The 23120-nt window shown below is 43.0% G+C and overlaps 1 protein-coding gene across 3 annotated transcripts in view; it reads right to left on the reverse strand.

Moving 5' to 3' along the window:
• SPON1 (spondin 1) overlaps positions 1 to 23120 on the reverse strand; it is a 387007-nt gene that overhangs the window by 223358 nt on the left and 140529 nt on the right. For all 3 annotated transcript variants that reach the window (XM_039911464.1, XM_039911465.1, XM_029060288.2), the window contains exon 6: positions 17145 to 17293. In XM_039911464.1, coding sequence (XP_039767398.1) covers positions 17145 to 17293 — 149 coding nt within the window. The remainder of the gene's footprint in view (positions 1 to 17144; positions 17294 to 23120) is intronic.

A 23120-nucleotide genomic window follows, 5' to 3' on the forward strand; every position in this document is an offset into this window, starting at 1 on the left:
TCAGAAGGACCTGAGTTCTAATCCTGCTCCATCACTTGTCTGCTATGACCTTGGACAAGTGACTTAACTTCTCTGTGCCTCAGTTACCTCATCTTTAAAATGCGAAGTAAGACTGTGAGCCCCATGTGGGATAGGGACTGTGTCTGACCTGATTAGCTTGTAACTACCCCAGCACTTAGCGCTTAACAAATACCATCATATTATTATTATTATTTCAGGGGGATTCTAGACTTTTAATGGACATCCACACCATTTAGCATTTGACACCTCTTCAGATCATGTGAGCAGCCAGGGGAAATGGCCATTTGTTTGGACAGTCTGTCTTTTATTCAGTTGATCTTTACCTTGTCCAATATGGATGAAGCCTCAGACACCCTTTTACCAGGTCATTTTAATTTTAATGTTCAGCCCTCCTCGACCTCAATTGATCAATTGTATTTATTGACCACTTACTTTGGTCAGAGCACTGTACTAAGTGTTTCGGAGAGTACAACACAACGGTGTAACAGACACATTCCCTGTCCAACTTCATCCACAATCCATCGCTAGGAAACAGCTCTCAGGCTTTAGGGAATGTATAGGGGAACATAATGGCTTAAGACCAGAGGGGAGACTGGAGGTACCAGAAGAGAAAAACTCTGAACTTCCAGAAAATATTCTATCTGGCATCACTACATCATGCTGGATATCTGCTTGGCATACATAGAACATCATGTATGTCTTTACACTGTGAGCCTCATATAGCACAGGGACTGTGTCCTACCTAATTATCTTGTGTCTACTTCAGCATTTAGAACAGCACATAGTACATAGTAAATGCTTAACCAAGACCATAATTATCATTATTATGTCTGGTGTCCGTAAGTGTTGCAGCTGACCACCCTACTTCCACTGATATGTTGGCAGAGTTCTCCAGCAAATAGTAGATCTGCCTTTTTTTAAAAAAAATGCTATTCGTTAAGCATTTACTATGTGTCAAACACTATTCTAAGTGCTGGGGTAGGTATAAGTTAGTTTGGACACAGTCCCTGTCCTGCAGGGGGCTCACAGTCTAAGTAGGAGGGAGAACTGAACCCCCATTTTACAGTTAAGGAAACTGAGGCACAGAGAAGTTAAGTGACTTGACTAAGGTCACACAGTAAGCGAGTGGCACAGCAGAATTAGAACCCAGGCTTTTCTGACTCCCAAGCCCATACTCTCTCAACTTAACCACGTTGCTTCTTTCAAAATGGCCAGCAGGCACAAAAGGGGTCCCTGGAGATACTTTTCTAGGCTGGATAGGTGGCATTCCCACCAACAGCAAAATCCCTACCTGCTCTAGGAAGGATAATTTTTTCCAAGCAGCTTTTTTAAATGAAATTTATTAAGCACTTCCTATGTGCCAAGCACTGTTAATATTGTAATAAGTGCTGGGGTATATAAAAGCTAATCAGGTTGGACACAGTCCAAGTCCCTTGCTGGGCTCACAATCTTAATCCCCATTTTATAGATGATGTAACTGAGACCCAGAGAAGTTAAATGATTTGCCCAAGGTCACACAGCAGACAAGTGGTGGAGTAGGGATTAGAACTCAGGTCCTTCTGATTCCCAGGCCTGTGCTCTATCCACTATACTCCCCATGTCCTCCACTTAGCATGTAGGATGGGAACTGGGCACACCTTCCTTAGAACGTTAATCTAACTCCACCTTCACTCACCAACTTTGAAGCTATTTGACTTTAGCCCAGTGTAAGGAGTTGTAGTTGATGGAGAAGAATGAATTGGCAATTCTTGCATCTATGTGAGAATTGTTTGCTTTGAAGCTCCAAAGAGAGAAGTAAGCAAAAACTGTATTGAAACGAGCACGTCTGTGGGGAGAGCCATGGATTTTTTTTTTTTTACACACACTGCCAAATAGTTGTCTGTATTCCACCCTCTAAAGCATGATTAGGACATTGATAGAACTGTAGGGAATAATAGCCTCTAAAAATTGGACATCATTTGTCCTTGAGACTGTAAGCTCATTGTGGGCCGGGAATGTGTTTGTTTATTGTTATATTGCACTCTCCCAAGGGCTTAGTACAATGCTCTGCACTTGATGAGTGCTCAATAAATAGGTCTGAATGAATGAATGAATGTTAACTTACTGAACCAATTTCAAGGTCTGGGCCAAGTGATGGGGAGGTGATGATGGAAGAGTGGGGTTGGGGGGAGAAATCACGTCCCTGCAGATGGGAGAAGGGATGATGGGAATGGAGGCAGGAGAGAACCATTTGGGCCCAGAGAGAACCAGCCTGCCAGCCTTACACTGGGGAGGCGTTACTGTAAGACCCTCACCGGGAGACATTGGGCCTTGTCCCATTTCTGCCTGCTGTGATACAGATTCTCTTGAAAGGCTTCACTGGATTTCTCCTTTACAAGCTCAGCAGTGAGGTTGACACAGTAATCCGGGCAGGCTAGGACGAGTGATTGTACTAACGTGATAGCAGTTTGGACGGAGAGGATTTTAGCAATGTTGGGAGACAGGATTTGGTGATGGTGACGTGGGTTGAATGAAAGAGAGGAGTCAGGATAACAACAAGGTTATGGGCTTGTGAGACAGGAAGGATGGTGGTGCCACCTACAGAGATGGGAAAGTCGGGGGAGGACAGGGTTTGGGTGGGAAGATAAGTAATTCTCTTTCTAACATGTTAAGTTTGGAGTGATGGGAGGACATCCAAGTAGAGATGTCTTGAAAGCAGGAGGAAATGCGAGGCTGCAGAGAGGGAGAGAGAGATCAGGGCTGGAGATGTAGATTTGGGAATCATCCACTTAGAGGTGGTAGCTGAAGAAATGTCTTTTTCCCCCTGCTAGCCTGTGAGCTTGCTGTGTGTGGGGACTATGTCTACCAACTCTGTTGTTTTGTATGCACTTAGAACAGAACTCTGCACACAGTAAATGTTCACTAATTACGGTAGATGGATTGATTGACTGATTGATTGAAGGAGCCTACAGACCAGTTGCCACTTTTCATTTGTCACCAAGGGTCAATGTTGGGGTAAATAACATCCCTGCAGAAACAGGACTGTGGGATCGGCTGGGATCAAAGCCGCCCAAGTTTCCAAATACATTTTACAAATTAATGGCTGTACACTCAAACACTGAAGTGCTGCCCCTCCCACATTTCGAATTTGCTCCTTAATTAGCCATTCTTAGGGAAGAAATATCCTATTTCTCAGCCCCAGAGCTAATCAGCCAAATGGCCTTTAAATGAGCCAACAGTACTGAATCGTGTCTGCTTGATCAAAAGTGAGCTGACTAGCTGGAGACGGAGGTTCTGTCAGTGCTACCGTGATCAGAAGAGATAACTGAACGCTGAACTGTACAAAGAGAAATTCAGCACGGCACCCTCACTGATTTTCCCATTCAGTCCTCTGCCTGGTCACCATCTATTCTGTTAGCCTCACTTCAACAAATTTTATGGAATAAAAGAATAGAAATTCCTCCTCTCTGGAGATAATGCCCAGATTTTTAAAATAATGAACTAAAGGACCAGCTGCTAAATCATATTAAGAGATTTTCAAGTCCCAACCTCCAATGCCCACCTTTTTTTTCCTCTCTCTTTGTTTTATAAGGTATTTGAATTTATAGTCATATGCTTCAGAGGAGTTTCTTCTCCTCTCCTCCAAGAGGCTTTCCCCAAGTAACCCCTCATTACATCATCTCCCATGTCCTTCTGTGTCAGCCTTACACTTGTATTTGCCCTCTTTATTTGCCCCTTCCTTATGTACACATCCGTAAAGAGTGTCTCTATTTCGTGGCTCAAGGGAAAGAGCACGGGCTTGGGAGTCAGAGGTCATGGGTTCGAATCCCCGCTCTACCACTTGTCAGCTGTGTGACTGTGGGCCAGTCACTTGACTTCTCTGTGCCTCAGTTACCTCACCTGCAAAATGGGGATTAAGACTGTGAGCCTCACGTGGGACATGATTACCCTGCATCTACCCCAGCACTTAGTAGAGTGCTCTGCAGACAGTAAGTGCTCAGTAAATATGATGGAATGAATTCCGTCATATTTATCAACAGCTGTATCCCCCTCTAGACTATTAGCTTGTTTGGGCAGGGAACGTGTCTAACTCTGTTATATTGTATTCTCCCAAGTGCTTAGTACAGTGTTCTGCATACAGTAAGCATTCAGTGAATATTATTGATAGATTGATTAATGGTATTTATTAAGCCTCTACTGAGTGCAAATCACTGAATTTAGTGGTTGGGAGAATTCAACAAAACAAGACGTGTGATCACTTCCCTCAGAAGCTTAACAATCTAATTGGGTGGATAGAAAAAAATGATTTATAAACAGTGGACAGTGAAAAGATACTAGTTTCCAAGTCTCCCAGGTGTTCAGAAAGGGCAGCAACCAATAGAGAATTAACAGACATCACTGAGAGCCTGTTCTCTCCCGGTCACCCAGCATGGGATTATTCATTCAATAGTATTTATTGAGCGCTTACTATGTGCAGAGCACTGTACTAAGCGCTTGGAATGTACAATTCGGCAACAGATAAAGACAATTCCTGCCCATTGACGGGCTTACAGTCTAATCGGGGGAGACAGGCAGACAAAAACAATAGCAATAAGCAGAATCAAGGGGATGTACTTCTCATTAACAAAATGAATAGGGTAATAAAAATATATACAAATGAGCACAGTGCTGAGGGGAGGGGAAGGGAGCACTTACTATGTGCAGAGCGATTGTGAGCTCACAATCCAGGTAATGTCTGTGATATCTGACACTCAGGAATTGACATTAAAATGGGAGAAACAGGGAGACCCAGAATTTCCAATGAACAGAAGTTGAAAATATGACACTGTCTAGGCAGGGAATACGTAAACGTTAATGCGGTCGTTGGGGCTGTATGAAGGGGGAGGTGAAGGATCAGTCGGTCAGTGATATTTATTGAGCATTTACTGTGTGCAGAACACTTAACTAAGGGTTTGGGAGATAACAGTATAATAGAGTTGGTAGACTCAATCCTCAAGGGATTTGACAATCTAGTGGGGCAGACAAAGGACTTCTATAAATGACACCACTTTAAAGGGCTTTGAAGGAGCAGGGTGTTATTCTAGTGGAAAGAACTTGAGCCTGAGAGTCACATGATGTGGGTTCTAATCCTGGCTCTGCCACATGCCTGCTGTGTAAACTTGGGCAAGTAACTTCACTTCTCTTTACCTCAGGTGCCTCATGTCTCAGTTGCCTCATCTGTAAAATGGGAATTAAGACTGTGGGCCCCAAATGGGACAAGGATTGTGTCCAACGTGATTACCTTATCTACTCCACTGCTTAGAACAGTGCTCAGCACATAGTAAGCACTTAAACACTACTATTATTATTATTGTGATTTTATTATATGTTTTGACAAAGCAGAAGAGAGAGGGAGTTCCACGCAGGGGTAAATATCTTTTTCAACCCACCAAGGGTCAGGAACTATGGGAAACAGTGTGGTGTAGTGGAAAGAGCATGACCCTGTGAATCAAAGGACCTGGGGTCTAATCCCAGCTGTGCCACTTACTTGATGTGTGACCTTGGGCAAGTTACTCAACTATGCCTCAGTTCCCTCATGTGTAAATAAGGATTCAATGCCTGTTGTCCCTCCTTCCTAAACTGTGAGTGCCATGTGGGACCTGACTAACTACTCCAGCGATTTAGAACAGTGCTTAGCATACAGTAAGCACTTAACAATAGGCATTATTATCATTATTATTATCATGATTTTTCATTGCAATTAGGTCTAATTCCCACCTATGCTCTTGATAAATGCTATTAACATTCTACCAGAGAGAGGAGGCATGGAAGTCAGCAAGGAGATTTTTCTTTTCGCCTACTTCCTCTCCCTTCAGCATCACCTATACCCTTGAATCTGTACCCTTTAAGCACTTGATATTCACCCCACCTTCAGTCCCATACGACTTATGTATGCATTCTTAATTTATTTTAATATCTGTCTCCTCTTCTAGACAGTAAGCTCGCTGTGGTCAGGGAATATATCTACCAACTCTAGTGTATTGCATTCTCTCAAGGGGTTAGTATAGTGTCCTGCACACAGTAAGCACTCAGGAAATACCACTTTGATTGATTTGGCTGTTGGCATGTGAAACTTATGGCACGACCTGAAATGGACTTCAGGACTGAAAGCACACCAACACTTCCTAAAATGTTTCAGAACCTCTGGGCACCAAACACTGACTGATTCATTAGTTCCAAGAAGCTGTAAATATGGGAGAACGATCTGTTTCGAAAAATATCCTCGTGTCCTTTTCAAAATCCCGAGACCTTTAAAAAGCACTTACACGGGTTATGCAAATGTCGTGGAGTTGGCTGGATCTGCTTCTATCTCTCCTAGAAAACCAAGAAGGGGTAAAGAGGCTCTTGACTTCTGAGATGCTGAAACTTCTGTGGGGGGCATTTATATTTTGGTGAGGTTCTGCTGAACTTGACTTTGGGGTTGACAAGACACATTTTCACACTCTAAGAAGATGAAAGTCGATCAGAGTGTTTCCTTGGGACCCAAGTGGGGACCAGGTCACCTGGGTATAGTTGGCTCCCTGAAGAATATATTTTCAAGAATAAAAAATCTTTCATCCTCTAAGCCAGCTTTTTACCTTGGAAAGAGGAGTATGACAGTATAAAAGGTTGAATATAAGAGCTTCTACATTTAAAATGTATCTTTTGATGTAGCATGAAATCAGGAAAATTAAGAACCACTTTGGCAGATGTGCAGAGGTTTTCATAAGTCCCTCTAAGATGAGATATCTGTTGGGAGGAAAAAATGGAAATAAATGCTTTCAGGAAGATTCCTTGTCTGTTAGGCTTTGTTCAGTGTGATTCAGTCAAGTTCAGGATGGCTATTTGCAAAGCCCTGCTGTTTGCCAAGCTCTGTTTCGGGGTCTTTGGTTGATGGGCCCAGGCTGAGAAGTTACAAAGAGACCATAGTTCTCTCTCCCTTTAGACTAAAAGCTTCCCTTTGGGACAGGGACTGGGGCTGATCTGATTATAGTGTATTTACCCTCAATCCCCTTGCCCCTTTTTACCTCACCTCGCTATTCACCTACTACAGTCGCACACTTCGCTCCTCTAATGCTAACCTTCTCACTGTACCTCTATCTCGACTATCTCACTGCCAACCTCTGGTCCACATCTTGCCTCTGGCCTGGAACCCCCTCCCTCCTCATATCTGAAAACAATTACTCTCCCCCTGTACAAAACCTTAATTGAAGACAATCTCCTCCAAGAGGCCTTCCCTGACTAAGCCCACTCCCTTCTGCATTGTCCTGACTTGCTTCCTTTATTCCTCCCCCTTCCCAGCTCCAGTAGCACTAATGCACATAACTGTAATTTATTTATATTAATGTCGGTCTCCCATTCTAGCTTTAAGCTTGTTGTGGGCGGGGAATGTGTCTGTTTATTGTCATACTGCACTCTCCCAATAAATACACTAATAAATACAATCGACTGATTGACTATTCCAGTGCACAGTGCTTGGCATAGTGTGAATATATAACAAATACTGCAATTGCTAATATTATGAACAATCAATGCTTTTTACTAAGCACTTACTGTGTGCAGAGCACTGTACTAAGCACTTGGGAGAGTACACTATAACAGAGTTGTTAGCCATGTTCCTTGCTCCATACGAGCTTACAGTTCAGAGGGAAAGATTAGTGAGTGCCTTGTATCTCAGTGGCACATGGTGGAACGAGTGTGGTGAAGCTGTGGTGAAGATGAGTCATGGACCTGACACTTTTGTAGGGAGGCTAAGACAAAGATTTGCTCATACAGAGCAGGCCTCGTTGATGCAGGACAGGATGTCCAGGGGACGATAGGGCAGCCTGCATCCTGTTGTCAGACTTTGGAGTAGAAGAAGGATTACACAGAAGTCGCTCGATGAATATCCCTAAGCATTAGGAACTCCTCATCTTCCGACTCGGACCCTGCCCTCCTCCAGACTTTCCCAGAACTGTAGACAGCACCACTATCCTGCCAGTCTCACAAGCTTGTCACCTTGGGATTATCCTCGACTCATCTCTCTCATTCAACCCACATATTCAGGCTGTTATCAAATCCTGTCAGTTTTACCTTCCAAACAACTCTAGAACCTTCCCCTTCCTCTCCTTCCAAACTCGTATCATATCTCACTTTGACCACTGCATCAGCCTCCTCTCTGACTTTCCTGCCTCTCCCTTCTCCAGTTCATACTTCACTCTGCTGCCCAGATCATTTTTCTAAAAAAAAATAACTCTCAATCCATATCTCATCCATCCTAATAAGCCTCCAGTAGCTGCCTCTCTCCTTCGGTATCAAACAGAAACTTCTTACCATTGTCTTTTAGGCACTCAATCAGCTCTGCCCTCCCTACTTTACCTCACTGATCTACTACAACTCAACCTACACACTTCAGTCTTCTAATGCCAGTCAATTCATTATATTTCAATCTTGTCTTTCTCATTATCATTATCAACATCAGTGGTATTTACTGAGTGCTTACTTTATGGAGAGCATTTTACCAAGTTCTTAGGAGAGTACAATACAACAGAGTTGATAGACAGGTTCCCTTCCCACAATGGACTTACAGTCTAATAATAATAATTATGGTATTTGTGCAGTGCCAGACACTATCTAGAGGGGGAGACAGCCATTAATATAAATAAATAATTTATTATATGGAGACTGCAAGCTCTTTGTGGGCAGGGAACCAGTCTATCAACGCTACTGTATTGTACTCTCCCAAGTGTTTAGTACAGTGCTATGCATGCAGTAAGATCTCAACAAGCATGATTGATTGATTATTTTATAGATAAGCAAATAAGTACTGTATATCTGGCCACTGACCCCTTGCTCACATCCTCCTTTTGCCTTAGAATCCCCTCCCTCTTCATATCTGACAGATCACTCCCCCATATTCAAAACCCTACTCCAATCATATCTCTTGCAAGAGACCTTCCATGTTTAAGTTATCAATTCCCTGCCTAAGCTCTCCCTGCTGTGTCACCTGTACATTTTGATTTTCACCCCATATCATTTTCATACATATCCACTTGGCATTTATTTTAATGTCCATCTTCCCCTGTACCCTGTAAACTCCTCGTGGGCTGGGATCTCATCTATCTATTGTACCGTACTCTCTCAAACATGTAATACTGCACTCTGCACACTGCACACAAAACGTTCAGGCCATGTTTCCCTACTCCTCAAGAGCCTCCAGTGGTTGCCCATCCACCTGCACATCAAACAGAAACTCCTTACCATTGACTTTAAAGCAGTCAATCGCCTTTCCCCCCCCCCACCTCACCTTGTTACTCTCCTACTACAACCCAGCCCTCACACTTCACTCCTCTAATGCTAACCTTCTCACTGAACCTCAATCTCATCTAACTCATCTCTGAATTCTCTCTCACATCCTGTCTCTGATCTGGAATGCCCTCCCTCTTCATACCCAGCAGACAATTACTCTACTCTGCTTTTACTCCTTATCGAAGGCATATCTTCTCCAAGAGGCCTTCCCTGACTAAGCCCCGTTTTCCTTTTCTCCCACTCCCTTCTGCAAGCCTGGGAGTCATAAGAACTGAATTCTCAACCCAGCCCTGACACAGTGTGACCCTGGGCAAGGCTCTCAACTTTTCTGAGCCCCTGTTTCTTTATCTGTAAAATGGAGATGAAATTCTTGTTCTCTCTCCTACTTGGACCGTGAGTCCCCCGTGAACAGGGATTGTGTCTGACATGATAGCCTTGTTTTACCCAAGAGTTAATGCAGTACTTGGTCTTCTAGACTGTAAGCTCACTGTGGGCAGCAAATATACTCCCAACTCTATTGTATTGCATTCTCCCAAGTGCCTGGACCATAGTAAGTAATTAACAAATGCCACTAGGAAAAAAAAGTTCCCAGTACGTTGCTTTGCACCTAGTAAGCAGTCAATATCATTGATTGATTGACACAAAGTAAGTGCTTGTCAGATACCATTATCATTTTTTACTGAAGTTCTGTTGTGTTGAATCTCCTCCCAAGGAAACCAAGGGATGGGTCTGTGTGGGGTCAGACAATTTCTAAGAACCCAGGACACTGCAGCCTAAACTTTAAAAATTGTTCAACTACATATCAAGCTAAAACAAATCACTTTGGCTACTTTTTACCCCTGTAGTTGGGATTCACTTGGAGTCAAAATTCAAAGTTAAAAAATTCAAGGGTGTGGATCCCGGCAAGAGTATATAGTTTTAAAACATCATACTCCCCCAGTGGATTTAAAAACAAAATGTTTGATTGCAACTCAAAGCTTCCATTAAATAAAAAAAGATTGTTTGTGACTCTTCCACTCTGAATGTGGGGTTGACTCCTGCATTCATTCATTCAATCATATTTATTGAACACTTACTGTGTGCAAAGCACTATACTAAGTGCTTGGGAAAGTATACTACAAAAATGAACAGATACATTCCCTGCCCATAATGAGCTTACAGTCTAGAGGGGAGAGACAGATATCAATACAAGTAAATAAATTACAGATCTGTATATAAGTGCTGTGGGGATGGGAGGGGGGAAGAACAAGTGAACAAATATGGGTGATGCAGAAGGGAGTGAGAAAAGAGAGGTGGGCTCAGTCAGGGAAGGCCTCCTGGAGGAGATGTGCCTTCAATAAGCCCTTGAAGTGGAGGGATGGTGCTCCATCCAGAGGCAGGATGTAGGCCAGAGATCGATGACGAGACAGAGGCACAGTGAGAAGGTTAGCACAAGAGAGCTAAGTGTGCAGGCTGGATCATAGTAGGATAGTAGTGAGGTGATGTAGGAGGGGGCAAGGTGGTGGAGCCTTTTAAAGCCAATGATAAGGAGTTTTTCTTTGATGTGGTGGTGGATGGGCAACCACTGGAGATTTTTGAGGTTCAGGATGATGACATTTCCTGATCATTTTTGTAGAAAAATGATCTGGGCAGCAAAGTGAAGTATGGATTGGAGTGGGGAGACACAGGAAACTGGGAGGTTAGCAAGGAGGCTAATACAGTAAGCCAGGCAAGATAGGACGAGTGACTGCATTAACTTAGTAGCAGTTTGGATGGAGAGGAAGGGCAGATTTTAGCAATGTTGTGATGGTGAGACTTACAGGATTTAGTAATGGAATGAATATGTGGGTTAAATGAAAGAGAGAAGTCAAGGGTAATGCCAAGGTTACCGAATTGTGAGACAGGAAGGATGGTGATGTCATTTACAGTGATGGAAAAGTTATGGGGAGGACAGGATTTGGGTGGGAAGATATAGAGTTTAATTTTGGACATGTTAAGCTTGAGATGACAGGAGGACATCCTAATAGAGATGTCTTGAAGGCAAGAGGAAATGCGAGACTGCAGAGCGGGAAATAAATAAGAAGAGTTCACTCCTCTTTCAATTCTCACAGACAGGGGTGTGACTAGGGGCTGGGGTCACTGATCCGCCTTCAGAAGCCAGTAGTTTGACTCAGTATTCAGCTTTATGGATCTAAGATAGTGAGTCTTGTTTTTTCTCTAGATTGTAAGCTCCTTGATAGTAATCATAATAATTGTGGTATTTGATAAGTGCTAACAAAGTTCCAAGCACTATTCTAAGCACTGGAGTAGAAACAAGCAAATCAGGTTATACACAGTCCCTGTTCCATATGGGCCTCACAGTCTTAATTTCCATTTTTCAAATGAGGTAACAGAGGCACAGAGAAGTGAAGTGACTTACCCAAGGTCACCCGGCAGAAAAGTGGCGGAGCCAGGATTAGAACCCAGGTCCTTCTGATTGCTCGGCCCATGGTCTATCCACTAGGCCATGCTGCTCCTTGAGGGCAGGGATAGTGTCTACCAACTCTAGTGTACCATACTCTTCTAAGTCTTTAATATTCATATATTTATTCAATCGTATTTATTGAGCGCTTACTGTGTGCAGAGCACTGTACTAAATGCTTGGAAAGTACAATTCAGCAACGGATAGAGGCAATCCCTGCCCAACAACGGATAACACTGAATAACCACTTTATGAATACCACTGATTGAAGGAAAGGGTTACACTCATCCCAAATGGTAGTGTTAAGATGTTTCCTCAACGAACCGACTCCAAAAGCTTGTTTTGTTTTATTTTATGGTATTTATTAAGTGCTTACTATGTGCTAGGTATTGTACTAGGCGCTGGGGTAGATACAAGCTAATCAGTTTGGACACAGTCTTTGTGTCACATGGGGCTCACCGTCTTAATTTCTATTTTACAGATGAGGGAACTAAGGCCCAGAGAACTGAAGCGACTTGCCCTTGGCCACACAGCAGACAAGTGGGAGAACAAGAATTAGAACCCAGGTCCTCTGACTCCTAAACTTGTGCTCTTTCCACTATGCCACACTGTTCTCAAGCAACATCGCCCAGAATTGCCCCAAAATTCTCTTCAGAGCCCTCGGGTCTCTTTAAGTGACCCTTATATAATCATTAATGCCCATATGGAACTCCTGATTCCATAAGTATATTAATCCATATGACTTCAAATGAGGTCTCCCTAATGGATAGACTATCAATACAATCAATCAATAGTATTCAGTGAGCACTTACTATGTGTAGAGCACTGTACTAAGTACTTGGGAGAGTACAGTACAACATAACTAGCATAAATAGTAATAATAACAATTATGGTACTTATTAAGCACTTACTATGTGCCAAGCACAGGTCTAAGCAGTGGGGTAGATACAAGCTAATGAGGTTGGACACAGTCCTTGTCCTACATTGAGCTCACATTCTTAATCCCCATTTCACAGATGAGGTAAGTGAGGCCCAGAGAAGTTAAATGACTTGCCTAAGGTCACACAGCAGGAATATGGCAGAGCCAGGATTAGAATCCAGGTCCTTCTGACACCCAGGCCCATGCCCTACCCACTGAGCCACATGTTCCCTGTCCATAACAAGCTCACAGTCTAAAGGGTGAGAAAAAAATTAGCATTCAGGCCAGAGATACATTAAAAAGATTACATAAAAGGGGGTTAAGGACAAACATTCATGATGCCATGACTAACTGGTTATCCGGGATATATCATAAAAGCAGTGTGGCTCAGTGGAAAGAGCACGGGCTTGGGAGTCAGATGTCATGAGTTCTAATCCCAGCTCCGCTGCTTGTCAGCTGTGTGACTTCGGGATAGTCACTTCTCTTGCCTCATTTACCTCATCTGTAAAATGGGGATTAAAACTGTGCCCCATGTGGGACAACCTGATCACCTTGTATCCCCCCCAGCGCTTAGAACAGTGCTTTGCACATAATACGTGCTTAACACATACCACCATTATTATTCTTATTATTCTTATTACTGAGGAACCTGGGGGTTCCAATTCAAAATCCTCAATCAGCCAGTCAATTTATTTATTAAGCTCTAATGAGTGCAGAGCACTGTACTAAGCACTTGGGAGAGTACAATATAATGATAATAATAATTGTGGTACTCATCAGGCGCTTACTACTCGTCTAGAACTGTTCTATGCACTGGGGAAGATACAGGATGATCAGGTCAGACGCAGTCTCTGTCCCACACAGGGCTCAGATTCTAAGTAGGAGAGAGAACAGGTATTGAATCCCCATTTTACAGATGACATGACTGAGGCACTAAGACATGAAATGACTTCCCCAGATCACACAGTAGGCACGTGGTAGAGTTGGAATTAGAACCCAGATCCTGACTCCCAGGTCCACGTTTTTTCCACTAAGCCATGCTGTTCCTCTAAAACAGACATGTTCCTCCCTTCCACCAGAATGACCAAACTTAAGACTGTGTAGACAGGACTCCAGGAGCCAAAGGAGTGATGTGTGTGTTCTTAGTTTCCTGTACTTCCATCTGCTTTTGGTCACTTTGGGCTTTTGGTTGAGGCCTCTAGCCGCCAGCCACCTGTCCAGACCACCTGTGGAACTGGCCCTAGCCAGTTGGCAAGGACTCAGATGCTAGGACTACCGTTTCTGTCCCTCCCTCCCTCTTGCTCCGCAGAACATTGTGCTTTTTCACCTTTCAGCAGAGGAACCAATCACTCCTGACAGGTGTTTGGATAAATTCACAGACACAAAATCTCCGATGGGTTGTTAGAGGGAAAAGCCAGGGATGGTACAGAGTTGATCCAAATGATGCATTTGGATAGTTAGGAGGGCAACCATCCAAAAATCCTTGCATGCATTCTGTTAGCACTATGGGAAACTTGAATATCAGTCTGAATGGACATTGGTTCTGACCCAGTAACGCCCTTGGCTGGGAGTCTATTGTTCCAGTGATCAAGTCTAGTATCCGCCTTGGTCTTTCCATCTTGGTGTAAGCAGATTTTTGCCCTGAACCAAGGAAAATGTCCCAGCCTCTTGTGGAAGGCAGGATAAATTGTTTTAATAACCAGGAAATGCCTGATTATGGAGTGTTCACATATCAATATGACATCGCTGACACTAGTTTAGGTGACTGAATATAAATAGGGCATCGTGCGATGCAATCAAAATACAAAAGTGAGGTTTTCCTGATATGTGCTGAGAAAGAATAAAATATGCCCACGAGGCAAAATGGAAGAGACTGACCCCATGTTCCTGACAAGATTACACAGAATTATCACTTGGAATTCATTTTTTGTTTAAACTAAAATAAAAAACACATATAGTGATAAAGTTAACAAAGATATGCTTGGCTTAATTGGGTAGCATAACTGAAACCACTAAAACCTAAGATGCCAGCATATTTCAGATGTTGTTCTAGCTGTCCAGACTTTGATATTTTCAACTTTGTTTATGGTATCTGTTAAGTGCTTACAGTGAGGCAAGCACTGTACTAAGCACTGGAGTAGATACAAGAAAATCAGGTTGGATAGAGTCCCTGTCCCATATAGGGCCTAGATAGTCCTAATCCCCATTTTATAGATGAGGAAACTGAGGCACAGAGAAGGTAAGTGACCTCCCCGAAGGTCACACAACAGCTGAGTGGTGAGGCTGGGATTAGAATCCCAGTCCTCTGATTCTCAGGCCAGTGCTCCTTCCATAAGGCGATGCTGCTTCTCAGGAAACTATTCCTCTCACTTCAACCCTAGTCAAGCCCATTAATCATACGAGAGTCTATCTATAATTTTAAATTTTTTACCACATTACACCCCAATATCCCAGGAATGATGGCACAAAACTAGTCTGTGCAATTCATTTTACAAAAGTAGAAAAAAAAAAAAGAACCAAGTTACTGAAGATCTTCTTGGTTAAATCAGGTGACACAGCTTAATTGATTGAGATAAACATTGAGTCTTTAGAAAAAATAAATCCAATAGATGGCTTTAGGATGACGTACATGCAGTCTGGCTGAAGGAAATATCAGGAAAAACTAATAAATTTTGCTAAAATCTGGTTGTCTTCTTTGCCCCTACCAGAACGACATTCGTTCATTCGTATTTATTGAGTGCTTAGTGTACAGAGCACTGTATTAAGCTCTTGGGAGAGTACAATACAACAACAAATAGTCAAATTTCCTGCCCACAATGAATGTAGCATCTAGAGGAGAAACAGACAGCCGGGCTGCCTCACCAGGTCCTGGCACCAATTCTATTCTGTGCCACCGAGGAACAGCCATCCATTTCTACCTTCTACCACCCCAACAGTAAAGAGAAAAATATCCACAGGCTGAGTCATCACAAAACTCAGACAAGACTGGTGGTTGCTGTAGTTGTAGTGGCTGTGGGTATGTTATGAAATCTCAGCCCAGAGAAACCTGAATTTCCGCTCCTCTGGCCACTGCACCCCACTGTGCATTTTTACATTTTTTACATTTTTATATTTGCATTTGTCTGTGTCATATCTTAAAGTTTCATTATTCCTGATGTGCTTCTCTCTAGTCCCCTCTCTACACTTAGAATCTTAGTTTACAGAAGGACAGAGACCATGTATTCTCTATCTGTTCATTCCCAGTACCTAGTACGGTGCTCTGCACACAGTAAGTGCTTAACAGGTGCTACTATTACTACTACATTTGTACATATCTTTAAATTATACATTATGATTATAAATTATTTATTAATTCATATTAATGTCTGTCTCCCCCTAAACCGGAAGCTGATTATCAGGGAACGCCTACTAATTCTGTTGTGTTATAATCACTCAAGCACTTAGTACAGTGCTTGGCACAGAGTAAACTCCCATTAACTTTGATTATTGATTGATTACTACAATTATTCTGTCTCATCCCCTCATGCCACAAGGATTAGTCTGTCTCATCCCCTCATGTCACAAGGACTTTTTCCTCATTGGGTTGATAATAATAATAATAATGATAGTAGTAATAGAAATGATGATGATGATGATAATAGTAACCATTTAATGCTATGTGACAAGCACTGTACAAAGCACTGGGGTAGATACTATATCATAAGATCAGACCCAATCCCGATCCAACAAGAGGTTCCAGTCTAGAGGTTTTTTCCCACTGTTTCCCTCTCTCCACTTATGAGAAATGTTCCCTGTATAAAGGTTTTTGTAGACCAGCCAGAATACTTCAGAGGATAAGGGTTCTAAAAATCTAACCAATCAATAAATTTGGAAATAAGTGACACTTCGCTTTTCTCTTGCCACTTAGCTAATTATAAAGGTCCCAACCTTATGGGTTATTGTACCTCCTGTGAATGCACAACATGACACACTGTAAATAGCTCCCTTTCTAAACGACGCCAGCGACGACAGCATCATTTGCTAAATCCATGGACTGTACTTACGATGGTGTACTCATTAGTTGAGACAGCATTTTTGTCTCAAACAGATTGCATATTACCCTGAAAACCACCGCACGGTTCAGATGACAAAAACTGTAATTCAGTGCAACACAGGTCCCAGTGGACAAGAAAGACATATGACATATCTACAAGGCGGCTACAACCGCCATGTTCAGTACTCTCCTGATTGAATACAAATGCTTGCAGGGCTGATGGAGGAAAATTAATTATAATCGGTATTCGGCCAACCTCTACGTTATTACTGCCAGCAGGTATCACTTCAGTGGGTCAATATTTTGAATGTCCTGTGGCAACAATTAACTCATATCTCAGCGCTACTGCAAAGCAATAGCAAGCAGGCCCAGCATTCAAGCCAGGGACCTTTGGACAGCTCTCCAAATTGTTCTGATTCTCAAAAATGCACCGACGGTGGCGTTACCTGTTGCCGAATTTCTTCTTCCATTTTCACCGGCGAACCCAGCTCGGCCACTTGCTTTACTCCTTCGCTGGCGTAGCCGCCATATTCCCACAGCACGTAGTTCTTGGAATGAGATCCCCCGATGATCGCTGACCAGTGGTTGGCACGTCCTGAGGAACATGAACGTCCTTTGATTTTGGTGTTGGGGACGATAGACCCCTCCCGCCCCTTAAAAGGCTGCCCACCAGCTGGGTCACAATTCCTCCACAAAGGAACACACCCCCAAATGTCCACACAGACTGTGTGGGCTCCAATTTTCAGGGAAAGATGAGACCAAACATGATGACGACAACAACGTACTAAGCGCTCTGTCATGTGCCCTAACTTGGGTCTTGCACACCGGTAGCTCTGTACACTGGCAGGTGAGAGCAGGAGATCCCTAAGGGCAGGGGATCATATGAATATATGACCTGAATATTAATAATATTAGTAATAACTACTAATAATAATTATGGTATTTATAAAGCGCTTACTATCTTTATAAGTGACGTCCCACTTAGCAAGGGTACCATTTTCTCCTGGGGAACTCAGGATGCCAAGGAACTCTCGGTTGGAAATGCCACCTCCCATGCTACCAATTCTCCCTCCTTCCGGATCTTAAAGCCCCATCAATCATCTCACCACTGAATCATTGGCTTATTTGTTGGTATTTGTTAAGCGCTTACTATGTGCCGAGCACTGTTCAAAGCACTGGGGTCGACACAGGGGAATCAGGTTGTCCCACGTGGGGCTCACAGTCTTAATCCTCATTTTACAGATGAGGTAACTGAGGCAGCGAGAAGCTAAGTGACTTGCCCAAAGTCACACAGCTGACAAGTGGCCGAGCCGGGGTTCAAACCCATGACCTCTGACTCCAAAGCCCGTGCTTTTTCCACTGAGCCACGCTGCTTCTCACCTTGCTCACTTTGCTCACCTTGATTTGCTCACCTTGATTATGGAATTGTTTACTTCCATGTTCATAACACAAATATATGCCCTCACCTTTGATCAATTGATTGATTTTACTTCTATTGAATGTTCCCAGGCCTCTAGTCCAGTTTGTTGCCTACAAATGGGCTTTCAGTACAGTATTGTGTACGCAACAGGCTCTCAGTATATGCTGTTGGTCATTCATTCAATCAGTAGTACGTACTGAGCACTTACTGTGTATAGAGCACTGTACTAGCGTGCTTGGGAAAATACATTGCGACAACGTTGGTAGATGCAATCCTTGCCCATGAGACGCTTACAGTCTATATGTGATGACGATGTTGTTGAAGATGAAGATAGCTGTGGTAACCTCTAGGAGAAGTTGGCTACAACAACTCATAGTCACCCCTCTTCCACTCCATGGAAGCAGAATAAGAGGGCAAGGAAATCCATGGAAGGAGCCTTCCATGATTTCATACTAGGAGAAGGCTACAGAGCAGCAGGGTGGCCTATTGGAAAGAAAATGGAAAGCCAAAGAACTGGTTTCTACTCCTGGTTCTGTAACTTGCTTGATGTATCTCCTTGGGCAACTCACTCAACTCTGTGCCTCACTTTCATCATCTGTAAAATGGGGATGCAATCCCTGTTCTCCCTCCTACTCAAGACTGTGAGTCCCATGTGGGAAAGGGACTGGGCCTGACCTGATTATCTTGTATCTACTCCAGCACTTAGTCTGGTGCTTGACACCTAGTAAGTGCTTTATAAATACCACAATTATTATTAGTAGTTATTACTATTATCATTAATATTCAGGTCATATATTCATATGATCCCCTGCCCTTAGGGATCTTCTGCTCTCACCTGCCAGTGTACAGAGCTACCGGTGTGCAAGACCCAAGTTAGGGCACATGACAGAGCGCTTAAAATAGTGCTCTGCACACATGAAGCATTCAATAAACACGATTTGTTGATTACTTGATTGAAACAGGCACCTGCCAGACCCAGCCTTTTTCAGTGGTAGAACCGAGGCACAGGGAGCTGGAGACAGAACTAGGAGTGCTGTGTTCATGGGGAGAGTCAGGCTCAATATGAAATGTAACATTCTCAGAAGCTCAGACTAGGAGCATGTGCTTTCATGAACTACTCAAAAGGGAGCACCTATTCAGCTCTGCCGGGGCATCCGTACCCAGGGGAATGGCTCCACTTAGAAGATGCCCACACGGCGCTGACCGACAGATTAACCAATTGGGTGAGTCGGTCTGGGACACTTCTTCACAGACAGAATGGGTCTGTGGAGTTCAGGGAAACTTTTACGGATCATCCCAGTCCCAGAAATTGAAACTGTCCAATGTCTTGCTTTTCTTTCTCCATTTTCGGGAAAAAAAATATCCTCCCACCACTCCCACCATGACTCCTAGAAAGAGGAGTTCCCCAGATCTTACTTCCAAATCAGGAAGAGTTGTCACTAATTTTATTCAAGTGGGGTTTGCCTGGTGATTCTTGTCTTTGATTTGAGGCTATAAAATCCCTGTGGCCAAACACATATTGAAAGGACTTATTTTCTCATTTCCTTTTAATAATGCAACCATGAGTTCTTAAAGTAGCAACAGATGTTAATGAGCCTACTGTCTCCTCTTGGCATGGAAGTACATGGGTGGGTTTATGTTTTGGCAGGATATTCTGAAAGTTGGCAGAGCATTTTACACGGAAGGGTCTGTCTGGGCATTCATATGTTCAACTGTGAATGCCGTCGCATGAAGGAGTGTGCGAGAGTGTTAGGTAAATGTAGGGGAAAATGTGTGCTTGCAATTGTGTGTGAGTGCATGTGAGTGCATGGGAGTGTGTTGTGTGTGTGTGTGAGAGAGAGAGAGAGAGAGAGAGAGAGAGAGAGAAAGAGTTTAGGTGACTGCTTGGGTGTATGTATGAATTATGTGTGTGAGTGAGGGTAACTACATCAGTGTATATGGCTGTGTGTGTGTGCAATTGTAGGTGGCAACGTGAGTGTGTATTTGATTCTATGAGTGCAGGTGGCTCCGTGGAGGGGTGAGTGTAGGTGACTTAGGTATGTGACTGTGTAAGCATATGGGAGTGTGTCGTTAATGTGTGTGAATGGAGAGTATAAGTTATTTTGTTTGTGCTATTTGTTAAAAACTTACTATGTGCACACAGTACGTTTTCAATAAATATGATTGAATGAATGAATAATTGCCAGATACCATTCTAAGCTCTGGGGTAGATACTAGTGAATAAATGAATGCCAGTTACCATTCTAAGATCTGGGGTAGATACTAGTTAATCAGTTTGAATATAGTCCCTGTCCCACATGGGACTCACATTCTTAATCTTTATTTTTACAGATGAGGTAATTTAGATACAGAGAAGTGAATTGATTTGCCCAGGGCTACACAGCAGACAAGTAGAGGAGCACTGATTAGAACCGAGGTCCTTCCAATTCCCAAGATTCTTCTCTGTCCACTAGGCAATGCTAGTTGGGCTTCTGCTCAAACACCCCAGCACATATTTTATAGTATTTGTTAAATGCTTTCTATGTGCCAGTCACTGTACTGAGTACTGGGGTAGAGACAAAATACACTGGACACAGGCCCAGTCCACATGGGCTCACAGTCTTAATCCCCAATTTATGGATGAGTTAACTGAGTCAGAGAGAAGTTCATTCAATCATATTTATTGAGCGCTTACTCTGTGCAGAGCACTGTAGTGACTTGCCCAAGATCACAGGGAAGACAAGGGCTGGAGTCTAGGTCCTTCAGACCCCCAGGCCCATGTTCTATCCACTACGTCACGTTGCTTCTCATGTACACTTACGTACATATCCATAATTTATTTATATTAATGTCTACCTCCTCCTCTAGATTTTAAGTTCCTTGTGGACAGGGAATGTATCTACCAACTCTGTAACACCGTACTCTACCAAGTGCTTAGTACAGTGCTCTGCACACAGTAAACATTTTATAAATACAATTGAGAGGTTGATTATGCTCAAAGCCTGAGATTTTTAAAATTCATATTGCCGTATTTGTCCATTAGAAGAGTCATCAGTAGCTACCCATCTCTGGCCTAGATAGAGAGTATATTTGTTCTCTTAACCCAAAGTGGAAACCTACAATGAGAAGTTAGATCCATGCAAGAAACTTCTGGGGTTATTAGCTTCCCTGGAGAGTGGACAATCAACAGTAGTAATTCTGTCCCTATTTGCTTTTCTCACCTCTTCCCTGGCAACATCTACACCTGTTGTCTTATGCTGTCCAGTCATGTCCGACCCACAGTGAAGCCATGGACACATCTCTCCCAGAATGCCCCACCTCCTTCTGTGATCGATCTGGCAGTGGATCCGTAGAGTTTTCTTGGTAAAAATATGGAAATGTTTTACCACTGCCTCCTTCCGAGCGGTATGAGTCTGCATTCTCGACTCTCTCCCATGTTGCTGCTGCCCAGCACAGGTGAGTTTTGACTTGTAGCAGATTGCCTTCCACTTGCTAGTCGTTGACCAAGCTAGGAATGGAATGGGTATGCCTCTGCTTGACTCTCCCTCCTGTAGTCGAGACTGGTAGAGAACTGGAAACTCCGGGTGCGACTCTCAGAAGGTGAACATCTACAATACTTGTGTCCCCAAAGTGGCGCACTTTTAACTTTCAGCTGGTGCTTTGTGTTTTTTTAAAAAAAAATCTATGGAATCCTGGTTGCTTTCATCTGTGGTATCTGTTAAGTGCTTATAATGTTCCAAGCACTGTACTAAGCACTGAGAAAGGTATAAGGTTGGAAACAGTAACAGGTACCACATGGAGCATGGATTGGGGCCTCAGTCTCAATTTCCATTTTACAGATGAGGTAACTAAGGAAAGTGAGAAGTGACATGCCCAAGGTCACTCAGAAGACAAGTGGCAGAGTAGGGATTAGAACCCAGGTTCTCCTGACTTCCAAATCCATGCTCTATCCACCGGGCCAAACTGCTTCTCCCACTCTTCTCTCACTCCCTGTGTCACCTTTTCATTTGGATTTGCATCCTTTATTCAGGCCTCTCTCAGCCCCACAGCACTTACATACATATCCCGTTGTGGGGTAGGGCTGTCTCTATCTGTTGCCGAATTGTACTTTCCAAGCTCTTAGTACAGTGTTCTGCACATAGTAAGCGCTCAATACGATTAAATGAATGAATATCCATCATTTATTTATGTATATTAATATATGCCCATCTCCTACTCTAGACTCACTGTGGGCAGAGAACTTGTCTACCAACTCTGTTTTATTGTACTCTCCCAAGCGCTTAGTACAGTGCTTTGCTCACAGTAAGCACTCAATAAATGCAATCAATAGATTGATCGATGATGAAAGGATGGTTTTCTCCACTCACTTTATCTAGCTTCTGCCTATACCAGGGTGAGCAGTGACTTCCTGAATTGGGCAAATCAAGCATCACAGCCTAAATATCGTTGATTGATTGACTGACCGATTCTTTCTGGAGATCCGTGTCTGCATTTCCCCTGAAATGACCTTCGCCACTTCTTCCCCATTATAACGACCCCCTTATCTTCCCAATATGTTTCAAATAATTGCGTTTATCAGCCCCTTTAATCCAGGAAAAATAGGAGATGCTCTCTTACACCATTTACCAACTTTCTGGAGACCGATTTCTAATTTTATCCCAAATACCAACACCGTCGGTGTCCATCTTACTGCTGAGGGAGTGGTTTAGTGGGTCAGTGATTATGAAAAAACGGGCTTCCTTAATCTTTGTTTTGGCAAATAATGTCGTCCTTATCCCCACCCTATTTTTTACTGTTGGTGCTCTAGATGGAAAGGGTATGTAGAAAGTAATTTCCTAATGCAATTTTCTTAAACTTAATATGACTAAATTATGGCCTATTTTCCATCATGTACTCAGATGGTATACCACAAACTGCAAAAATCATCTTCATTTAAATGATTTCATTTGATTTTTACAGTGCTATTCAATGTTGCTCTTTTTGGAAAGTTTGATAAAAGCTGATACCTAAAAAACACAGTTTT

Source organism: Ornithorhynchus anatinus, chromosome 3, assembly GCF_004115215.2.
Source record: "Ornithorhynchus anatinus isolate Pmale09 chromosome 3, mOrnAna1.pri.v4, whole genome shotgun sequence".
NCBI classification, from domain to species: Eukaryota; Metazoa; Chordata; class Mammalia; order Monotremata; family Ornithorhynchidae; genus Ornithorhynchus; species Ornithorhynchus anatinus.